Below are 24,220 nucleotides of genomic sequence, written 5' to 3'. Positions count from 1 at the left end.
ACACAAAAAATACATGTGCTACAATAGAACATTTTAGGTATTTTATTTCACCACAGTCAGAATAACATGAATTTAAACAGAAATTTTCACCCATCAAATTGGAAAAATTAAAGGAAATTGAGCCATAAAAAATCACATTTTCAAACAATATTTAAAGATTTGAGGAAATTATAATAGGATGTCAGATAAAAATGCAGACTATTTAACTATATATAATCCAAATTTTGTGGAAAAAAGTAAACAGAAAACATATACAGGTGATTTTATTTTTTTTTTCTCCTTTTTTATGTTTTTTAAATCTAATGTAATGGACATTTTTTATAAACAAAAATTTTAATAATATACCCAAAAATGAGGCTCCACCTTAAGTGTATGACAAAAGGAAACTGGTGATTTTGATAAATTCATAACAGCTAGCAAATAGTTAACATTTTGGGGGTGCTTACTGGGAACCAAGCACTATTCTAGGTGCTTTATATACTTATCAACACATTTAATTCCCACATGAACTCTTGCAGTATTGCTATCCTCATTTTATAGAAGAAAATTGAGGTACAAGAAGAGAAAGAAGGTCCCACAGCTGGTAGGTAGAGCAGCTGATTCACACCCAAGCAGTCAGGCTCCAAAGCCCATACTCTTCAACACTGTACCATACTGCCTTCCCTGTCGAGCTACAAGATGAAATACTGTGCAACCAGGGAAATTAATGTTCTGGGAAAATACTTCACAACAAGGAAAAATATCCACAACATAGTGGATAGGGTGTGTGTGTGTGTGTGTGTGTGTGTGTGTGTGTGTGTGTGTGTGTGTACGAGAGAAACAGAGAATATAAAATAAAGCAAACATTTGTCTGAAAGAGAAAGAATCATCCCAGCTCAGGAGCACAGTGATAAAGTTGGCCTCACTTGCTTTTCAATTTTTCAAGTTTTTCAACCTCTAGAGCTCTGTATTTCCTTGGTAATAAAGAATAAAATCCCTCCTTCAGTCATGACACCACCATGAGCAGGATTTAGGAAGGTCTCCAGAGCTAGGTGCCCTCCTAGTAAGACACCCTCTCCCAAGCACAATATTGCTCACAGTAAGAAAAGGGCAGTCGCTTCATTTATTACATAAGTAACCAGGGAGAAAGTTTTATTTAAAAATAATAAAAGAGTAAAATTTTATTATTTTAAATTAATTCTCATTAAATTAGATAGTATCTAACTTACCATATTTGGGGGCACATTTAAAGTACTGGACTTTCCCAACACTTCCATTGTTTTTTCCTTCTGGTTCATCCAACTCAATGCCAGCCCACTGCCCACTTGCAAATTCAGTTGTTCCACAAAATCTTAATGTTCCAACCTAAAGAAAATATAAATCAGAGTAACTTTTGAGTACTACCAGTAATTCTAAGTTTCCCACTCTTCCAACTTTATCATGGAAGTCTTTCAAAAACATTCTCTCAAAGTAGACTTCAGAAGAAGGAAAATATTACCAGGGATAAAAAGAGACATTAAATAATGATAAAAGAATCAATGGACCAAGAAGGCATAAGAATCCTAAATCTATATGTACCTAACAACTGAGCTCCAAGACATATGAAGTGAAAACTGATAGAACTAAAAAGAGAAATAGACAAATCTATAATCACAGTGATACTTCAACACACCTCTCTCCATAATCAACAGGCCAAGAAGGCAGAAAACCAGTAAGGATACAGAAAAACTGAAACCTGAAACCAGCTATAAGCCAGTTTGACCTGACATTTATAAAATATTCCATCCAAAACAGCAATACAGGACTTCCCTGGTGGCGCAGTGGTTGAGAATCCACCTGCCAATGCAGGAGACATGGGTTCGAGCACTGGTCCGGGAAGATCCCACATGCCGCAGAGCAACTAAGCCCGTGCACCACAACTACTGAGCCTGCGCTCTAGAGCCCACGAGCCACAACTACTGAGCCCGTGTGCCACAACTACTGAAGCCCACGCGCCTAGAGCCCGTGCTCCGCAACAAGAGAAGCCACTGCAATGAGAAGGCCACGCACTGCAACGGAGAGTAGCCCCCGCTCGCCACAACTAGAGAAAGCCCATGCACAGCAACGAAGACCCAACGCAGCCAAAAATAAATAAATAAAATAAATAAATTTATTTTTTAAAAAAAGAGAAACACAGAGAACTAAACACACAAACTCTATCTATACCTAGCACTCTATCCAAAAATTAACTCAGAATTAAATGTAAAACTAAATATAAAACCTAAAACTGTAAACATCTAGAAGAAAACACAGTAGAAAATTTCTCAGATATTCTAAACACACAATCCATAAAATAAAATTTTGATAAAATGAACTTCATGAGAATTTAAAACACCTGCTCTTTGAAAGACAGTCCTAAGAGAATGAAAAGACTAGCAATAGACTGAGGGTAAATATAAATGAAACAAGACTGGCTGTGAGGTGACAAAGGTAAACGCTGCCGACTGATATATGCATGTTCGTTATGTTTCTACTTCTGTATAGCTTTAAATTACTCAAAATAAAAAGTAGTAAAATAAAACACAGAATAACTCTTCTAAAAGTCCATTCTCCGATGTAGGACAGGAATACTAAAGAAGCTGAATATTAATCCGAAGGGGGAAAAATGCTACGCGTTCATAATTTCTTGGTATTTTAGCTCCACAGATAGGACAACAGAAAACTAACAAATGTCCATGAATGTATTCTTGTGGAAGTTGGTAAATGTCATTCTCAGTGTAACAGTTTGTAGCTTACCTTCCTTTTGGAAGCAACGTTCTTAGTAAATCAAATGTTCAAATTTCAGTGTTTTCTGAGAAAAGTGCATAACACTCCCCACAAACCCACCCAGATATTTAGCCGTAGCTATGTTAGAAATTCCACATGCAAGCGCAAATTCCCTGTCCCATTCTCCGTACCAAGCTCCCAATTGGCCCCAAAAAGAGAAAAACAGCTCCCCCGTATGAGGTTTTTTAAAAAGAGAGAACGGCAACAAGTGAAAGCCACCTGGAAACTGAGGCTCTGGAGAAAGAGGTGTCCAGAGAATCTTCAGTCGCGTGGAGTTGGGAGTCCTCTTTCCCACATACATTTTCATTACCAGGTTGAAATCATATCTAAGATTTCCCTATTTGTGGGATCAAGAAGCCAAACACCCAGGAACAGTGAGGGTCACCTTTGCTCCATTTCTGCGCAGTAGTAGTTGTGGGAGACTCACTACTGAGGAGGGGTGGGAGCGGGGAGCTGCAAGGGAAAACCTGCAGTCTGGATGCCTCTAAATTCGCTCGGCAGCTCCACCATGCTCCACTTTTCTCCCATTCAAATAAAGATGTCTTCGTTATTCAGTTTGAATAGTTTATATTCTTAAATTATGCTTTACAGTAACCGTGCATCTAAGTTTCACGTTTTCCATTAAGTATCCTTCTACCTACATATGGAACTTAAAAAAAACAAAACTCAAATCCACACTGCACCCTTGGCACATAGGCCACCTAATGACCTTGGACATCACTTTAGAGACTGCAGCTACTGACCATACCTTCTGTCTTGCAATAACGACACGATCCCCTAGCTTCAGGCCAAGTGATGTCAGCATCACCTTGCTAGTAACACGATCGTAATTTGGGAGCAAGGGCTTTGAGAGATCACGTGACAGAGGCACCGCATCGAGCAGCATCTGCTTGATTTCTTTAGCAGTTGCCGCGGCATCGGCCATTTCTAAGGGCATTTCGACTGGGTCTGGGACAACGTCAGCAGGGATCTGTCCTTTGTCATTCTACAAATAAAGAGAAGAGAAATTTTTCAGTTCATATCTGCTCAGAGCTCTACACGGTCATATAAAAGTATTTTTGGAAAAAGTAAGTTAAATTCATCTATCATTTATTTATTCAAAAATATTTACTAAACTTCTACCACCTGCCAGACACCATTCTAAGGGCTAAAGGCACACAGTGAAGAAAACAAAAGCCCCGCCCTCAAAAAGCACACAGCCTGGTGAGAGGCAGACTATAATCACACATAAAACGTATGGTGTATCAAAGGGTAAAAAGTGGCCGAGAGAACAAAGCAGGGAAGGGGGACAGGGAACAGGGGGACAGAGATGGCTATTCACGCACAGCGGTCAGGGAGGGCCTCACCGCTGAGAGGCCCTAGTGCAGAGGCCCAGGGAGGTGAGGGAACACAGGGCAGCTCAGCTGGCGGGGACCGAGGTCCAGGCTCACGGAAGAGCAGGAGCTCAGGCGGTTCGGGGGAAGCGAGCCTGGCTGCACATCTGGAGACAGAAGTCACGGGACTGCCTGGCTTCCCAACCCCAGACCCGAGACTCCCTCCACTCCCCCAGGGCTGCCAGCTCGGCTCTGTGACCTCGACCCATCCTGCCCACTCGTGGAGTGACTCAGATTTTCAGAACAGAATCTATAGGTTTAATACTTCTAAAATTTGGGCTGGGATTTATCCTGCAGCAAGAAAAAATGGGCAGTCACAGGCCCACTAACATTTACACAGTGTTTATATAAGCAAAATCCTGTCATATAAATTATCTCATTTGGTTATCACAGCAAGAAAAAGCTTGTGAATAAAACAGATAAAAATGTTTACCTGTTAAGAGTTTGGACTGTAGCAGAAGACACCAACTAAACAAGTAAGATATCACTACCATTTCCAGTTTGCCACTTAGGAAAACTAGGCAAGGAGAGATGAATGACTCGCTCAGCATCATCTCCATAATTACTGCAGAGATGACACTGCAGCCCAGGTCCAGCACCACTGGACTCTCAGCCCTTCTGCTGCTCTGTGCTGTCCTACCCTCCAACACGTTCTCTTTCGTCTACGTTCCCTAACCAAAAACTCAGACTTCATCAGGAAGATTCCAGACTGTGATCTTTTCTTAATAAGATGAACCAAGATTCTTCTGCTCAGAAACCTTTTTCCCTTTTCTTCTCCTCTGATAATTATCTTCAAATGATCCATATGGATAAAAGAATGAGGCTTTTAGAACACATTTAGTTTGCAAGTGCCTCACATTTTTTATTTTAAAATTCAAGTCAGTTTGGTCCTAAGTAAAAACATGGTAGGAAGACATATTATCAAATTTCTGGGACAGTGATGAACTATTTTGATCCCCGATTTCAAAGAAAAAGTACAAAATGTAATGAAAATATCTATAGTGCTAATCGTACTCTTGAGAAAAAGACAGAGGGAAAAAAACTTTTTTTTAATCAACAAACCTGTCATGATATGTTGTAAATAAGCTATATTTACAGTGAATATTTTACTTCAGATTTTTAAGTCCTCACCTTCCTAGAGTAAGTCACACACTTCTATCAATTCCTATATAAAATAAAACTTCTGTTTAAAAAATACTAAATAATAATAAAGTAACAATGATATCATGTTAACATAAGAAGGCTTGTTCATGATTAGTTGCAGAATTCCATTTTCTTCTAAAGTAGTGGCTGTTAGGGTCTTATCCAAGGGCTACTGCTGACCCACATGTTGACCACTTCTTTTTCTAAGTATTGACCTCCAAAATTCAGTAATCTATTAATTGTTTGGGGCCTGAATTGGTAATTTACCTCAATGACACACTTCACTGCATCTTACTGGATTCAAAATATTCTCTCCACTAATAGGGTCTTGTCAATAGTTGTACTAGCAAAAGCAAACACATATCACCTTCACACTCCAGCCAAACTGAATTACCATCTCCTAGCCCTTGTGCACACTACTCTCTCTGCCTAACATGCCTTTCTCAGCTTCCTCCTGTACCTGGTTAATTCTCAACTACGTTTAAGCACTCAACGTCACTTTTGCCAGGACACACTATAGTAAAACTGACTGCTCTCTTGTCTGTCCTCCCCTCTAGACAATATTCTCTTTGAGGACAGAGACATATTTATTGTTGTATTCTCCCAGTGCCCAATAAACAAGAGGACCTGAAGGAAGGAGGGAGGGAAGGAGGAAGAGAGGGGTTGATTAAATAATTAATGGGGTTAAACAGAAAGAAAAGTGGCAAAGAAGTAGGGAGGGAAGGGAAAACAGGAAAGCAGAGAGAGAGCGAGGAAAAGAGGAAGGGAAGAGGCTTTTTCTAACATTGCCCACCCCTGCCCCTTCAAGAGAAGGCACAGACCCAATTAAGAATCCCTGCCAGAGCAAGTCACTGCTATCAATATAACAGAAAAGAACACTGAGAGCCACTTTTGTGAAGACAACAAAATACCAAATGATTTGAAGATTATGAAATTCAATCCTGTGTGTTAACTTTGCAAATGTATAACATTACCCTGGAAAAATAAATTTTTCCCTTAAGTCGATTTTAAAGGTTTACTGCACTGTTAAATATGCATTTTTTAAATTGTCTGAAATAAAACTTCTTTCCAAAAGAATTTAAAATATGATTTAATATAGAAATATAACTTTAATATATGCGTTTCTATTTAACAGCTAAGGTTTTATAAATATACCAAAAGCTTAAATGAAAGATACTTTTAAGCTCAAAGATGATACTTTAAAGAGCATTTTACTTATCTGAATGAAAGTAAAGTTTATAGAGCTTATCAATATAAAAGGACTGAAATTCACTGCTATGCCTTAAATTTACTTGAGATAAAAGTTTATCATCATTACTCTCTATATGCAGCACAAAAATATAAATTATTTACCTATATAAGAGTTCTACAACAACATCCGGATTCAACTCTTTCCTGGGAGATAATGTTAGATGTTTTTATTCTTTTAATATTTTTCACTTTTAATTTAACCTCTTACCCTAAATGCAGGATTTGCTCCATGCTCCAATAAGCATCTCACAGTACCTGCACACAAGTTATATGCAGCAATATGCAGAGCTGTTCCAAAATTAAAGTCACTGCAAGTGGCATCCACATCTGCAATTAAACATCGCAAGCGTATTAACAAAATTTTCAAATTAAGCTAGTATAGGAGACAGGTTGGGTTTATTTGGGGGAGGAGGGGTATTAGCTATTTATGAGACTTAAACCAACCCACTAGAAGGACCATTCTCACAATGGAACAAAATCTTCATCTACTTCAATCTACTTAACTAATGCTTTTCTTCGTACAATAAAATTTCACTATCAAATGGACTGATATTATCACGGGTTTTCCAACCATCACAAACTAAACTATATTTTAAAGCAATTAATGGCAATAATTCATGTTTGTAAAAGTAACTATCTTAACACACTCTCTCATTAAACCTCTTGCATATTTGCCGTGACAACGATAATATAGTAGGGTTTGGGTCAGGGACTAGCAAACTTTGGCCCATGGCCAAAACCAACTCACCATCTGTTTTTGTAAATAAAGTTTTATTAGAACACAGCCACATAGTCTCTGTGCCTACTTTCACACCACAACTGCAGAATCAAGTAGTTGCAACAGAAACCATGTGGTCCACAAAACCTAAAATATTTACTATCTGCCTCTTCACGGAAAAAATAGTAGGTAAAACAATGGCGAATTCTCAAGACAGGAATAAATTAAAGAGTAATTAAACATATGCATCATGCTTACATACTGTATTCATTCACAATACTTTATTCAACAAATGAATTTGGACTTCACAATAAGAATGGGAATCTTGCAATTCTAAAAACATTTTAATACCTTTCAACAAATCATCACGATGCTATACAGGAAATACTCCAGATTTGGGGATCCCATTTTGACTGTTTTTTATAACATGGGTTTAATATACCTCTGGTTCTGCCAATCCTACCTTAATCTAACTACAGCTCCACCATCCCACACCCTACCTACAATTGCAAACAAACTAAGACATGCTCAGGACACTCTCCTGAGCTATTAAAGACACTGTACTATCAAGAGAGGCTTTCTTCCTAACATCATTCAAAAAGTGAAAAAGTAAAAAGGTAAAGAGGAGATGGACAATTATATAAAGCAGAGGTTAGAAACAGACATTCTGGGAAATTTATCTATGCCATCTCTAAAACAAGTCTTCTACAAATGGAGAAAACACTGTGTACAACTTTTAACTTAAAGTAATACTACTGCACTTGCCCCCATTTTTTCTCAAAAGAAAACTACCCCCCTGAGAGGACCCAGAGAGGATGTCTAAATACAGGACTGTGATTTAGACATTATGATGTTCAATTTTAGGATAGCATCATCAAGACAGGAAGAAAAAAAAATGAAAATCTATCCCTTAATGGAATCACAGAATTTCAGAACTGAATGCCACCTAAAATAAATATTCTTTATGATTTCAATGTTTAGCTCTGAAGGTTTTATTGCTCTATTTCTGGCTACACAAGTAAGACAAGAGAATTATACATAGATTCAATTACACTTTATAAAATCCATGTTATACTGGGGGACTTACAGAGATACAAAAACCCAGAGAACACTTTATTTTGTTTCTCTTTGTACTAAGTCTTTTGTGAAAGGATAGTAACTAATCTTCAATAAAGAAAAGTTAAACTGTTTCTGAAAAATAAAATGGGATTGGAGGTCACATGGAACAAGATGGATTAGAAGTAAAAGTATCTTTGAATTGTAATTTTTATGCCACTAATAAAGTATTCAATTAATGACACCTAATGGTGATCTTACAGTACTTGCCTTTTGGTTTAGATGTCTTCAAAATCACTCTTATAAGTTCAGGGACATCAAAATAAGCAGCATAATGCAAAGCATTCATATTTGTCCAGCGACTCCGCAAACTAACATCTGCTCCCAGATCAATAAGTTGAGTTGCAAATTTTACAGCTGTATCAACATCACCTAGAGGAGGTTTTCTAAATTATTTTTCTTCAGTACAAATTCCATGGCCCAGTGGATGGCCATCTACTACCTTATCTAAAAAGCCAGTGCAAACAGCATACTGAATATACACTTACAACTCAAAAAATGTAACAAGGAATTTATTCTAGGAAAATAATCAAACCTAAGGGTATAGATAAACACTTGGCTGTAAAGATGTTCATCACAGCATTTTGAAACAACCTAAAAGTACAATAATAAGACACTGGTTAAATAAATTATGAGACATCCATATAATGCAATACTACAGAGCCAGTAAAACCAGGGCTACTCAGAGTGCACTCTGTGGACCATTGCCAGTCCCAAACTGTAATTCATACTTTTTATAACTCTTTTCTTTTTCCCTATGTAATCATTTCTTCTGAATAAATTAATTGAAATGTAATTTTATGCTTTTGAAAAACACTTGGGCTTGTATTTTATGTCTTTATCTCATTTTTCTATTACAAACTCATTTTTATTTTATTTTACAAAAGTATCAGTCCATGATGGATTGCAGAAAGAAAAAAAAAAAGAGTCCTTCACTATCAAGTTTAAGAAGCACTGTATCAGACTACTGAAACAGGGAGAGATGTTCACAATATATAATTAAGTAAGAGGCAGGTGTAAAAAATAGTAGAGAACAGGCGAATACCAATTTTGGAAACTATGCACATATGTTATGTATGTAGGAACAGACCTTAGACAGACCTAAAGACCAGGTCTGTAGGATTGGGATTGCCTGAAAAACAGAGCATGGATTGTCAAACCTTGCCATAAACTCTCAAGAAGGTTCTAGGTGTTACCAGTTACTCTCACCTAGCAAACAGGCCAGCATGAAGCCTGTTCCAGAAAAGTTGGGAGGTACCAGGAGATTATTATAGACTCCCCTGAGAAAAGGGAGGAAAGGCAACAAGGTGTATGGAAGACCTAACTGAATCCTTGCCTATTCAGGGAATATTATTATCATCAGCCAGGTGCCCTCCCAGGGACTCTGGTTGGCATAAACATAGTTATACAAGCACAAATATAGATGTCTTAAGCCATTAACAGATTCACCACACACTTACCAATACCATGAGCTCCAGATTTGCAAGTATAATGTAAAAGAGTCATATCTGTCAATCCATCTCTGTCATTCACATTGCAACCTCTCTTAAGAATCTGAGGAAACCAAGGAAGATATTATTACAACATAAAGTCTACTGATTTCAAACCAATGCTGGGAAACCAAGTTAGTCTATCTTATTAAATTAGTTCTCAGTAAAATGAGTAGACAGAACTGGCTTCTCTTAAGGATAAATTTTAAGTCTGTACCCAACAACAATAATGAAAACTGAACTTGTCACCAGATGGAAGGAAATTCTTAAAGAGTATTCCAAAGTAATGTGGCACCCCAAATATGTTCCTTAACTTCTCAAAGGACAAGCAAATTTCCTTTCTAATGGGAGTAATGGTATTTTAAAAAGTATAAGCTCCCTCTTCTTACAACATGACAGTATGCTGGTCAAGGAACCCAGCATTATTCTTTTATCCCTCTTCCAAAAAATCAAATATTTTTAAAAATTGTATTTAAGCCTAGATCTTTACCAAGCCACCCCAAAGTACAGATAACTGTGACAGTAATCAAATCTCCTAATGAAAGTATTTTTTTTCATTTACAAAATTAACTTGTACGAAGAAAGAATGCTCCCTCTGCTCCCACCAAGAGTCAAAATGCCAGAACTCCAGATGTAAGGAAGTGAGGAGCATGAGGGAATAATGGAAAGAATGTACAGTACTAACTCACTGCTCCATGAAAAACCTACAAAAACAAAGAACAAGCATCAGCATCTTTAAAAGGTTTCCCCTTTATCACCACCTTTCCATTCAGATGGGGGAAAAAAATCTATACAATTAACAACCCTAACAATACAAGACTTAACAACGTAAGAATTCCTTACCTCATTTCCAATAACATCAATATTTTGTTGGACCTGAGGAACCCACTGTCTTAAAATGGCAAATAATTCTGATACAGAAGTTTTGGGATCGAAGAGAATTTCCTGGCATGACGTATCATTAGGATCAAAGAAAGAAAACTCTGTTTGAAATTAAAAAGGTGTAAGTTAAATTTATTAAAATTTCAAAATAAATATATTGAAAATAATAAACAACAAGACCAGGACTCAAATGACACAAATATTTTTAGGTGCAGAAAAAGTAGGTTTACCTTAAGCAATTCTCAAAACCAAAGTCAGGATCACCAAAAATTATAAGGCATTTCTGAACTGCTATGAGAATGAGATTTCCATGCATCACACTACACCTTATCACAAATGAAACAAAAATCTGAGCGTATTGATCTTAAACGCTGAACTTTCCAAGAACTTCTTCTAAAGCACAGAAAATCTGTCAAATTTTATAGGTATTTTCACCTCTCAAAACATAAACATGTCATGAAGAGTAGATCTACATCTATGATTAAAACATACATAATAGAAAGAAATATGCCAAAATCTCAACAGTGTACTAGAACAATGTATAATTTTAAGTATTCTTTTTACTTCTGTTTTCCTAATTTTCTATAATAAACAGGCATTACTTTGAAGCCTTGGGACAGAGTGATTGGGTTATTTTGGAGTATGTATTAGAAAGACATGGAATACTAGACACAATTGAACATGATTTTAAAATCTTTTAAAACTTCCTTAAGATTCAGAGAGAACAGATCATCCTATGGCTAGAGAATAAAAGAGAATAGAAGAAAATCAGATTCTACTATCTTGAACAATCTATAAGAAGGTAGGGAATCTAAAAAACCAGAAGCATCTAAAGAAGAGAAGCATTAGAGAAGCAATATTTGCTGAGTGCTTACAATTTACCAAACACCTTACAAATCTTCCCAGACACCTTACCTGACAGGTATTATTATTCTCATTTTGCAGATAAAGAAACCAAAGCTCAGACTAAATAATACTTGCTCAAACTCACACAGCTAGTAAGTGGCAAATTTGGGGTAGAAAACCGGATCTGCCTCCAAAGTCTATCTTCTTTCCTCTATTATGCTGTCTCCCCAAGAGAATTCACTATTGAGCTCAGATTTTAACAGCATACGTGACTAGCAGGATTTGTGTGGGTTTTTTATTTTCTTCTTTGTATTTTTATTTATTTTCCAAAATTATACTATGTACACACAGCTCTTACTTTTAGACTCAGGGTAACTGAAAGATGAAAGGAGAAGCACAAAACCAAGGACGTGTATAAAAGAAGAGCAGTCCATCAGAAGAGAATCAGAAAGCCTAAAACTAAGAGCAGATACTATCCAAAATCTCAGAGAACAAAATGGTACTCTACAAACAGAAGAGTCAGAAGAGAATCAGTATGCAACACAGATACCAATTTCTCAAAGATCTGGGTGTGTTTCCTATAAATAGCAGTTTACTGGAATTTTTCTTTTGGTCTAATTGATTCAGCCATTCAATAAATATTTATGGATCAGTGACTTTTCTAGGCATTGGGCATTTCTAGTGGAGAAATTCCTAAATATATACCTAAACAGACTCTTCTGCATGTGTCTACAGGAGACATGTACAAGAATGCTTATTCTAGCATTGGTTATAATAGCAAAATAACTGGGAAACTGAAACATCTCTCCATAGAGGAATGTATAGAAAGTGGTATATCCATAGGATGGACTCGATGCTTTCTTACAACTAAATAAATGAATTCGATATCTACATCTACATTATGAATTGATAAGGATAGGTCTCAAAAAACATACTGATCAATAAAATAAGTTGAAGAATAATATACAACATCGATCATTTCCATAAAATTACAAATACACAAAACAATCCTATATACTGTTTATGGATGCTCATATATGTAGTAAATGTATAATTAAATGGTCTGCAATATTCACACTAAATATAAGATGGTGGTTGCCTCTGGGGAGCAAGGAAAATGGAACCAGAAAGGAAAATGGAGGGAATTTCAACTTTAAGGTTTTAATTCTTATAAGTGAAAAACAGGAGCTAAAGGAAATAAGATACTATGCTAATAATTATTCTTTCTGATGGTGGATATGTGTGACACATGTTTGCTATCACTATATTTTCTGCATTTTTATATGATTTGCTATTTTTTAAAAATGAAACACAATGGAAAAAGAACATAATAACAATAAAAGTGCCAATAAATGTGTAAGGCTTATTTAAAGAAAACTGAAGTGGTGGGTGACTTAAATGGAGAGACACATCATGTTCCTGGACTGGAAGATAAAATATTTAAGGCTGTCAATTTTCCCATCAACAATTAATTTAAATAATTTTAATTCTAATCAATCAAAATTTCACCAAGATTTATTTGTGGGAGGAGACAGACAAAATTATTCTACTGCTCATCTGTGCCAGAGCTTCTCAAACATTAACGTAGATAGGAATCACCTAGGGATCTTGTTACAATGTAGATTCCAATCCAGTAAGTCTCAGGTGGGGGCAGGGACTGCATTCTAACAAGCTCCCAGTGATGCCAAGGCTACTAGACTAAGTACCACATGATGAGAAGCAAATATCTAGAAAGTAAATGTAAGAGAAATAAGCAAGAACATTTTAACTAAGAAGAATAATGATCAGAGTAGGGGGTAGGGGACACTAGCCCAATAAATACTAAAGCATATAATAATGCTTCTGTAATTACATACTGAGATAATGACAAACAGCAGACAGCTCATTTAAATACAACTTTAATAGGTGCCAGGGACTGTTCTATGCACTTTACATATATTACCTAATTTAATCTTCATGACAGCCATATGAGGTAGGTACTTTTTTTTTTTTTTTTGATGTAGGTACTATTATTGTTCTCATTTTATCATAGAAGAAACAAAGGAATAGAGATAGTAAGCCATTTGCCCAAGATCACACAACTGTTAAGTGGTTGAGTCAGGATTGACCTATAATCCAAACTCACCTATAATCTTAAACTCTACGCTATACTACATATTAACGAATCTAACTACACCCAAATTTTAAGCTTCCACACAGGAAAAAAAAAAAAGTTTTAATCAAAAGAAAGGAGGTGAAGGGTAGATGGGGAGGATACCCCACCAAGTCAAGATGGAATAAAAGGGACCATATTTGTTCTTCTTTCTGAAACAACCAAAAAACAACAACAACAAAAACAACAACAAAGGAAAGAGATGAAATGAGGTTTCCAAGACACTGGACATCAGTTAATGAAAGACACAATCCCTAAGAGACAGGATACAAACAAGTGCGTCTTACAACTGCCCCCATGTTTCTGCCTTGGGACTTTCCAGATTTCAGCACGGAGAGAGGGAAACCAAGAAAAAGCCCAGGAGACTCCCTGAGTCGTGCAGACAAAGCTGAGAGCCCAAGGAAATAAGGCAGCTAGGGTTCACAGGGCAGTGCATCAGACAGGAGAGAGATGCAAAGCAAGAGAAACCCAAAGATCTGAAGAGAGTCCCCCTTGAGTATTTAATATATGCTTGTGAGGAAAAACCTGAGGTAAGGGGAAGAACCATCCAAAAGAATTAGAGGGATTAGTGCCCAGTGATCATATGGAGCCTAGAACTGTGCCTGTTCCCACTAAAAAGAGTGAGAAAAAAATTCATCAGGCTTTGGGTAGAGTACTCAGTAGTGAGGAGTAATTAGCCCCAGATTAACATTGCTCCAGAACCACCTAACAAATCATGAAGGCAAGATCTGACAAGGTCAAACAATTTCCAAGTAACTTAACTGCATCCCAGAACAAAGCTCAAGAATATTTACAGAAACAGAAAAATATCCAGCACCCAACAGGTAAAATTCACAATGTCTGGCATCCAATCAAAGACTACCAGGCCTGCAAAGGGAAAAACGTGACCCATAATCAAGGGAATAGTCGATCAAAACAGACCTAGAGTTGACACAAATATTATAATTAACAGAAAAGGATATTAAAACAGCCATTATAACTGTATTCCAAATGTTCAAAAGGTTAAACAGACCCAAATCAAACTTTAGTGATGAAAACTACATCTGAGATGAAAACTACACTGGATGAGATCATCAGCTGATTAGACAATGCAGAAGAAATGATTAATGAACCTGAAGACACAGCAATAGAAACTACCCAAAATGAAATACAAAGAGAAAAAGAGTGTTTAAAATATGAAAAAAAGGCATCAGTGAGCTGTGGGAAAACTTCAAGTGGTCTAATATTTGTGTAACTGGAGTGTCTGAAAAGGAGGAGGGGCAGAAAAAGTATTTGAAGAAATAATGATTATCCAAACTTGATGAAAATTGAAACCTACAGACCCAAGAAGCTTAACAGTCCCCAAGCACAAGAACATAAAGAAAATTACACCAGGGCACATCACAGTAAAATTACTCAAAACCTCTGATAAACAGAAAATCTTAAAAGCAGCCAGGAAAAAAAGATCATTACATACAGAGAAACAAAAATGACAGCAGATTTCACATCAAGACAAGTAGGAACACAGAGTGAAGCAACATCTTGAAGCACTGAAAGAAAATACTATCAACCTAGAATTCCATACCTAACAAATATATTTTTCAAAAGAGACGATGACATAAAGATGTTTTCAGACATATAAAAGTTGAAAGGATTCCTCACCATCAGATCTGTACTGCAAGAAACATTAAAGGAAGCCCTTCAGGCAGAAGGAATGTGGTATCAGAAGAAAATCTGGTCTGCACAAAGGAATGAATAACACTAGAAATGGTAACTATGTGGGTAAATAAGATTTTTTATTATTATTATTGCTTAAATCTCTTTAAGAGATAACTTCACTGTTTATGTAAAAATAATTAACAATACACTTGGGGATTTTTAATACATGTAACGTGTGTTCTGTGTAAACTGACTCTGAAGGCATTCAAAGCAAAAGATTCCAAAAATCTTTGTAGTCTTGCAGGGTAACCACCTTGAGGGTCAACACTGAGCTGAATGTCTATGCTCTGGTTTGTGTGGGTTGGTTTCTTTTTCTTTGTTTCTTGATTTTAATCTCAGTCTCAGTCTCACATTCAATGGCTCCCATTACATTTAGGATAAAATACAAATTCCCTACCAAGGCCTAAATGATCCCGCCTGGTCTGGCCCCTGCCTTCCTCTCCAACTTCATCTCCTGCCATTCTGCCCTTCAACCACTTTGCTTCTCAGCCACAAAGGCCTTCCATTATTTCTTAGGATACACCAAAGTTTTTTCCCCAACTCTGTGCCTTTGATTTCCTATCCTTCTGCCTGGAACACTTCTCTCCAAGCTCTTCTCTCAACCAGCTGCTTCTGATTCTCCAGATGACCAGCCCATCTAAAACAGCCTCTCTGCTCCATTATCCTCTACCACAGCACCCTGTTTCTTTTCTCCACAGAATTCATTATAATCTATAATATTTATGATTTGTTTCTTCATTTGTTTGTTTATTGTCTGCTTTCCCTCCTAGAATGTCGGTCTTGGTCACCGTGCTATCCCCAGCATCTAGGACAGTACCTAGCACATAACAGGCCCTCAACAAATACTTACTCAATAAATACAACCCTGGATGCCACATTTTAAGGGGACATTGACTACAGCATACTAAGAAGAAAACAACTAGACTGAAAAGGGTCTAGAAATCCTGACAATGAGAGACTGGTGAAGGAACCAGAAATGTGTAGTCTAAAGAAGTACAGACTAATTTAAAATGTCCAAATTATCTTCAAATATTTGAAGGTCATCATATAAAGAAGTGTTTGTTCTACATATCAAACCAGTGAGCCAAAGTTTCAAGGAGACATACTTTGAGTCCATATACAAAAACAATTTTACCACAACTAAAACTTTAACAATGAAATGGACTATTTCATTAGTTTCCCACTATTGAAAATATCCAAGTAGCTGAATGGTTATCTATCAGAGAACCTGAAAACATAATTTCTATACTGGGAAATGAGTAGGGAAAGCTGAACTATAGGTCCATTCAGATTCTAAGAATCTATCATTCTAAGAATACAGGCAATTTTTAATTTCACTTATACAAAGGGAACAATATCCATTATCACCTTTCATTCAATGTATTTATTCAACAAACACTGCACAACTAATATCAATAAATGACTACATTAGCCCAATGAGATAAACAAAAACAAAACATGATTCTACTCCATCCAAAGAGCTATAGTCTGGGAAAGGAAATAAGACAGTTATGACTCAAGACAGAATGAGGTAAGTGCCATAAGCAAGGTACAAAGTGCTTTTCAAGGTTTGTCCTGCATCACTGATTTTGTTATATCTGAAAATCAATATCCAGTCAATTTTTGTAAAAACTGCAAATAACTCCCAAGATCTAGTAGGCACAGGTTTTATGTAACACCTTTGATGACTGCAAGGCAAGCTGCTATAGAATCTGAACACATAAAATAGCATACCTGGAGATGAGTAGTTATTAGAATGGATATGACTAAAAAGACAAATTCACAATCCAATCATTTTACATTCACTAATATTTAAAAATCGCATTATCTCTACCTCCAAAGACAATCTGAAATGGTGGCCCAATATTTTACTTGAAAAACTCTAACTAAATTAGAAATGTAACACATCCATCAAGCTTACCTCCTGGTTTTCTTTTATTCCCTTATCAACTACCTGATAAAATAGGTTCCTGGGGAAATAAGTCTAAATGGATTAAAAACTAGACTACTCCTAAATTTACATTTTACAAAGAACATTTAAATGAACCAATTTAAATATGAATCAATCTCACGCCACATTCCAGGGAAAGGTCTCACCCTCTCTGTCTAAGTACAGGGCTTTTATTGTTTTGTTTTACTATACTTTATTTGTGTATACACTGATAATTACAATGGGAGACAACTGAAACAGGATCCAAATTAGGCTTGCTTGTGTATTAAAACACATCACTTGTTGTTACATTGTCACCCAAGTTTGGATCATTTCAGCAGTGATTATTTGGTTTGTTAATTAGAATCCCAGTATTGCAAAGACAACAGGGCCCTTAAAGATGGCTAGCGCACAGTGCTTTTATGTCCTTTTTTTCTTTTTCAGTACATGGCTTTTTAAGCAAGTCAATATATTTAACCAAAATAAATACATCAATAGCAGAAGAATGCTAGATGTCTAAGCACCACTGTATTCTAAAAATAAAATCCTCTGAATCCACCGTGGTGCTTAAAATGAACGTTTTTACATAATAAAAATGCTGACAGCAGAAATAAAGCGTTTAGCTTAAGAGGCAGAAAAAGCAATAAACAATTGTTATTTTTGAAAAAGGAAAATTTAGCAATTTTATGAAAACCACGACAAATGGTTTCAGGAAAAATTAGGAGCACAAAAAGGGTGTAAGACAGAGAAGTCAAGTCACCAGTTCACAGAAAATAAACACAGCAACTTAACGTACCACAGTCTGAAGGCATTGGTGCTGCAGAAATGGAAAAGATAACTGGTGTATCAGAACCTTGAAATAAAAATGGGTATCTTCCAATCAAAGAACTTCCTTCTAATGGAAAATCCGGAAGGTCCTCTATGGTCATCTTCTAGAAAGCCACCTTTAATGAAAGGGGGGGAAAAGCATATCTATTATATTTGTATGCAACTTAGAATAATTGCCTTCAGTCACAAAAAGCCTATTTTTTCTTTAATATCTAATCTATTGACATTTTTAACTTCAACCTTCAAAAATCTATTTTAGAGAGGAAGGGAAAAAAACTTCCTTTTAGCGAACTGTTGTCAAAGAATATACACTGCTTAACACTGTCTCTCAGGGTCAACAGCATATGTAATCTTTTTAGGCAAAGCTCGGGAGTAATAAAAAACTACTCCTATATATTTCCTAATAATAGGTGAAAACATTTTTTAAACGCTGAGCTAATCTAAATGGGTGATGTTCTCTTTACTCGCAGTAACAAACGAGGAGATGTTATCCCTTGTAAGTGCATCTCTAACTTCTCATAGGATCTGACACAGGTTCTATCATCTGTCATCCAGTAGCTCATGCCATGTGCTCATCACATGAAAAAAATCTAGTTTAAAATGTTCTCATTATTTTCCAACATCCCAGAAAACTTTACTGAAAATTGACCATATCACTCGTACAAATCTAAATCTAGCTTACCCACATGGTTTCACTTAACAATGTAGAGGATCTGTTTAGTTCATCCCAGCAGAAGATGGAAGGCCATGCCTTTTAAACCACATCACTTATACTACCTCTCTTTTCCAGGAAACATGAGCACTCAGAATAAATTTGCTCTAAATTAGACAGCTGCTGCACCCCAGCACACATATCAGAGATGACACAGAATGCAGAGAAAATGTTAGTAAAACTGAACTATGAAGCTAAAACCCTTCCAGTTTCTTTTGCACCAAATCTTTGAAGTCTGAAATATTATGAATCTCTATATCTGTTCAAAATATAAGCAGAAAACTATATTACAAAACTAAATAAAGGTGATTTTAGATTATTTCAGTAGAAAGAACAGAATAAGTAAAGATGGTTAACTGATAGCTTACTCTAGCAGATAATGCCATGCTAGATATTACTCAATGTGTGCTCTATTATACTTGGTTAACCAACTCTATGTCTATCACCTTTACCTATCATGCTTACCTACCATCACCACCCTGCTCCAAGGAAACAGTCACCTTTCTGAGCTAAGTGGTTTGTTTCCAATTAGATTCATATGTTTTCTGAATACCAGCAGCAACTGGTAATGAGTAAGGCAATTTCTTTTTTATCATAAGGTACACGTTTACATGGACATGGATATTATATATCAAATAACTTAATCCAGTATTACTATGTTAAAGGTATTCAAGGTTTCTTGGATGCTAAAATTACTCGCCACCCAATACTTTGAATCATTTTGACATTAACCTGGCCACATAAATAGGAAAAATTGTTGCCATACAGCATGGTGAACTTCCTCAAATACTAACAATTCCAAAAAGTAGCGCCTACCACAAAGACAGCCCTCCTTCAATACTATAGCTTCTCAGTATTCAAAGTCAGTCAGGATTTCTACTTGTTGGCTTCTACAAATTACCTGGCAGTAAATTTGAGCAAAATAGTCTATGCTGGGTATGAAGCATCCTTTAAAGTCAAGGACCAGAAATAAAATTTAATAAATATTAATATGTACAAGGCACTACACTATTCTAGATGTTTCAGAGAATACAAAAATGAGTAACAGATGGTCCACGCTTGTTAGGTAGCTTACAATCTACTAGGGTGAATAAAATAGTACTAATTAACTATAGACGATAAAACTGAGTGAAATATGTTCCATAACCTAAGTACACGGAACATTTGTTACGGGAGTTGCTGAGAATCAGAAATGGTGCAGTGAAAAAAGCATCACTGAGATGAGTCTTGAAAGATGAGTAGGCAGAAATAGGGGCATAAATTTAAAAGGGGAGCCCATTAAAGGAATAGCAGGCTGGAACTTGGGCACATCTAGTAACAGGTAAGGCTGTCATGGTTTTTTAGGACTCTCCTCAGTAATGCTTTATATACCTGATCAAACACCAAACCACTTAATCCCATGAGCACTGGAAACCGCTGAGTTTTTAAAAGGAGACTGTCCTGATTCAAGCTGTTTTAGGAAGGTTAATCTGACTACAATCACACTTTGGGACTCAGCCATGTTTTTAATTCTCCAGCAAAATGACTAAGTGGTTTTCTTTCTGAGCTGGTTAAGAGGAAGCCACCTTTCAAAACCTCCCTTTCAAAGAGTGGGGTTTCCCATTCAAAAATATTTTTTAAAACGATCTTCAGAGTGTACCTTTCATTTTTTTGTAGACTTGAGATCCTTAAAGATAGGAACTGTATCTTACAGTATCACTTGGCACAGGAGCTAGATTAGTATTTTTTACACATTTAATAAATATTCAAATCCTAGATTTGATGTGGAAAGATGATTCATTCAACAAGATGTAATCAACTTCACTTTACATATTAGATATTTCAAACCCATAGAAGCTACTATATTACCTGAACAACGCAGTGAATATTCTTCATATTTTGTGTCTGCATTGCATTTTCCCCTGGTCCCATTCCCTTTCTTTCACGAAAAGCCCAACATTCTACCTTCTGTCCCACTTAAGAAAGCTATACACCTCCACAAACTTCTGTATAGTTTCAGTTTAGAATCCTTTCCTAAAAGCGATTTCTGGATCTAAGGATCTGGGAATCTTGGTCAAACCCAGAGACGTGCTTAGCTGGATTGAGTATATACTTTCATTTCAAATCCTACTATGGTTAATTGGTAATAATGGATCACGTAAAGTAATCCAAGATTAAAAGTTGGCCCCAATTAACTGTGTACGTAACAGATGCAATAACAAGAATCAACTTCCCCAAACTTTGATTTACATATGAATCCCATCACCCCGAATCAGCTCTGAGTAAATGCAACTTGTAACATGGCTCTAATATTTTGTATTTTTTTTCAGAGATACCTGGTCAATGCCCTAACACACAATGGTGGTGAGTGGAGATGCCCATTAACTTCTTCAAAGTGGTTCAGGGCTATTAGGGCCTCACTAAGGAACCTCACTGAGGCTAAGAGACTCCCTCAGATTTATCTGGATTATGGTTCAAGAGCAGCATCCTTGAGCTACTCAGCTATCAGGAGATCCAGGCTGCATCCACAAGAGTTGGAACCATGAGTCTCTTTCATTCAATTTCATATAGTATTCTGTCATGAGTGTTTATCTTCACGAGATACCAAAAAACATAATCTAACCAAAATAAGCACTTTAAACATATCTCCAATAACCCATTTATTTGTTACCTACATGAAATCTGTTCAATCACTAAGCAGGTATGTACAGTATTTGATACTTAGTTCGTTAGCTCTAGGCCCTAGAGAGAATATAAAAGATACCTGCCCTCAAGAAGTTCATTTAGTCATTCAACAAATATTTATCAACTGTTTCTTTCTAAGTCTTAGACTGGCATAGCAAAGGTAAAGAAAATAGATATGCCCTTGCCCTCAAGTAGAGGCAAGAGCAGAATTGCTACAAGAAAGCTGTAGTTACTGTATAACTGAAATAAGCGCTGGATTCAAGGGGGCCAGTGAAGGCTTCCTGAGGGAATAATTTAAAGCTGCAGTGCCCAACCAGGTAGCTACGAACCACATGTGCCTATTTAAACATTCAACTCCTCCACTGCTCTAACCCCATATAAGTGCTCAAAAGCCACATGTGTCTAGTGGCTACCATACTGAACACTGAAGAAAGAACACTTCCCTCATCACAGAAAGTTCTACTGAATCAAACTCTAGACAAGAAAACAATATACAAAAGCCTGAAACAACAAGGAACAAAGGCTAACAAACTAAGCAAGCCCATGGTAGCATACTTAATTATACATAATTAACAAGGGAACAGTAAGCCTAAAAGTAACCAGATGTTCGCAGGTTTAGACTGGGATAAAGTGTTAAGTTGATTCTATAACATGAAGATCACTAGTATGTTTCAAAATTGGAGTTGTTATAAGCCGTAAAAGACATCATATATTTTTCTAAAAGCCTTGCTGATAGGGCTGTTTCTGGTAAATCTGAAACGTCTGAAATAAATCCTTCAAAATACTATACCATGTGCCAAATCTTCTATAAAACAAATAAACATATTCATTCTATTTCAAGATTCAATCTTACAGCCCAGGTAGTCCATATCAAACGAGAGTATTTCAAAATGCATATTTATGTTAGCAAAATAGGATGGAACCAGGATGGCTTTGCCTCATAAAAATGCAGAAAGCTAGACTTCTGCCAATTTCAATTATCTGCTTTCTCTGCACAGTTGCTACGTGTCCCGCACCACGTGATCTTCTGCCATTTAGATGGCTTTAATTCGTGCAGAAGAAACATAAATGACAAATGTCAATGTGAAAGTGAAGTACAATTAAAGTATTTGGCGGATGTTTCAAAGGAGGGCGTTTCTTCATTGAAATATTTAAAAGGCACCAATTTATACTATGACATTGCTACAATGTGAAGCACAGTCTAGCTGGGAACATACAGCAAGTTATTATCCCATGAGAATATCCTCCTCTGATACATATCAAAACGTTGTCTCAGAGTTTAAATCCAAATTGCCTACATAGTCTCTGGATTAATGAACAACCTGACATCTAATTCAAAAGAAAGCTGACATTATAAACCCATCAATTTAACCCACAAGGATGAAGCGTCTCTGTTTAGCAGTCTCAGCGCAAGTGTTTTCCCTAACTTCCCTTCCCATGATTTAGAATTAAGGAATCTCGGGGTAGCAAACGACTGGAAGCAGAGTCATCTGTCTTAGCTTTGAATTCTCACCGGCAAAAGGTTTCTCAAACAGCTTAATAAGCAAGGGGAGGCATGAGAGATGTGAAGAGGCCCCTTTCAGGAAAACCACGAAGGGCTGGGTACAGCACGCTGCCCATCACTGCGCGCGAGAGGCTCTCCCAAGGGCGTCGGGGCGGTCAAGGCTGGAGCTGCGGAGCGGGGGCCGGAACTCAGTTCCGCCGTGCGGTCCAGCCCGTCCCACACACCTGGCAGCATCTCATCCTGAAGTTAAACCGGCGGTGAGGAACGGAAACCAGAAACCCGGGTCCCCGCCTGTGGGCCGCTCCAACCCCGCCCTCGCCCCACGGAGGCCTCCAGAAGCCGGCGACTCCGGCGCCCACTGCAGGCGACCGCGGGGCTCCCAGCGCCTCCGTGCCGCCCTCCCCGAACCGCCAACCGGTCCTTGAGCACCCGCGCCCCCGCCCGCCCGGCCCGGAGCCCCCGCGCCCTCCCGCCCCACCTGCCTCCTCCGGTCCTCTCTGGGCGGCCGACGGGGAACGCAGGGGCGCGGAGAGGAGGCTGAGAGGCGCGCTTCTCCGCCCCGCACGGGTCTCCGGTAGCCGGCCGCGAGGCCTCCCGCTGCGCCACGCTGCGCAGCGCAGCTCCGCGACCTCGTCCGGCCCCCCCCGCCTGCCGCCTCCGCGCCGCGCGCGCCGGAGCCAGGCCCCACGCGGGGTCGGCGCGCGCGCGCGCGCAGTGCAGGCGCCCCGGCGGCGCGCAGGCTCCGGCCCAGGCCCGCGCACGCGCCGGGGAGGGGAGACAGGCGGGGAGCGCGCTCCTGAGCTCGCCGCCTCCTGCCTTTGCCCCTGGAGCCCTTCCGCAGAGCGACGGTTGAGGCTCGAGGTTAGGAAGGTCTGGTGGGCTTCGGGCGTCAACCCTGCGAGAATGGGGCGCCACTGTGATATTTCCACCGCAGCCGAGGCAGGCTCTCGGCGGAACCCCGCCTGGCCTTAAGCCATGTTTGGGGAAACAGCCCATGGCACGCTGAACAGACGCTCCTGCGTCAAAGCCCTTAGCTAGACCAGTCTGACTGGCCTCCCAGTCTCACATCCCTGGGCTGGAAGCGCTCCAACACCTTCTTAGGGGCAGGCACCACGTCTTACCCTTTTTA

The 24,220-nt window shown here is 38.1% G+C and overlaps 1 protein-coding gene across 5 annotated transcripts in view; it reads right to left on the bottom strand.

The window, feature by feature from the left end:
* CLIP4 (CAP-Gly domain containing linker protein family member 4) overlaps positions 1-24,220 on the bottom strand; it is a 113,166-nt gene that overhangs the window by 42,650 nt on the left and 46,296 nt on the right. The window contains exons 1-9 of one of the 5 annotated variants that reach the window (XM_068564242.1): positions 23,570-23,751; positions 23,101-23,331; positions 18,180-18,327; positions 10,719-10,858; positions 9,846-9,939; positions 8,596-8,757; positions 6,760-6,878; positions 3,533-3,769; positions 1,209-1,344 (exon numbers count right to left, since the gene is read on the bottom strand). In XM_068564242.1, coding sequence (XP_068420343.1) covers positions 1,209-1,344; positions 3,533-3,769; positions 6,760-6,878; positions 8,596-8,757; positions 9,846-9,939; positions 10,719-10,858; positions 18,180-18,312 — 1,021 coding nt within the window. In that variant the 5' untranslated portion in view covers positions 18,313-18,327; positions 23,101-23,331; positions 23,570-23,751. Of the gene's footprint in view, positions 1-1,208; positions 1,345-3,532; positions 3,770-6,759; positions 6,879-8,595; positions 8,758-9,845; positions 9,940-10,718; positions 10,859-18,179; positions 18,328-23,100; positions 23,332-23,569; positions 23,752-24,220 lie in introns of those variants that run through there. The other 4 variants (XM_068564241.1, XM_068564243.1, XM_068564244.1 and 1 more) reach the window with 4 other exon arrangements.

Source organism: Eschrichtius robustus, chromosome 15 (assembly GCF_028021215.1).
Source record: "Eschrichtius robustus isolate mEscRob2 chromosome 15, mEscRob2.pri, whole genome shotgun sequence".
Lineage (NCBI taxonomy): Eukaryota > Metazoa > Chordata > Mammalia > Artiodactyla > Eschrichtiidae > Eschrichtius > Eschrichtius robustus.
The sequence above is the reverse complement of the archived record's forward strand: the minus strand, read 5'-3'. Positions and strand labels throughout refer to the sequence as shown.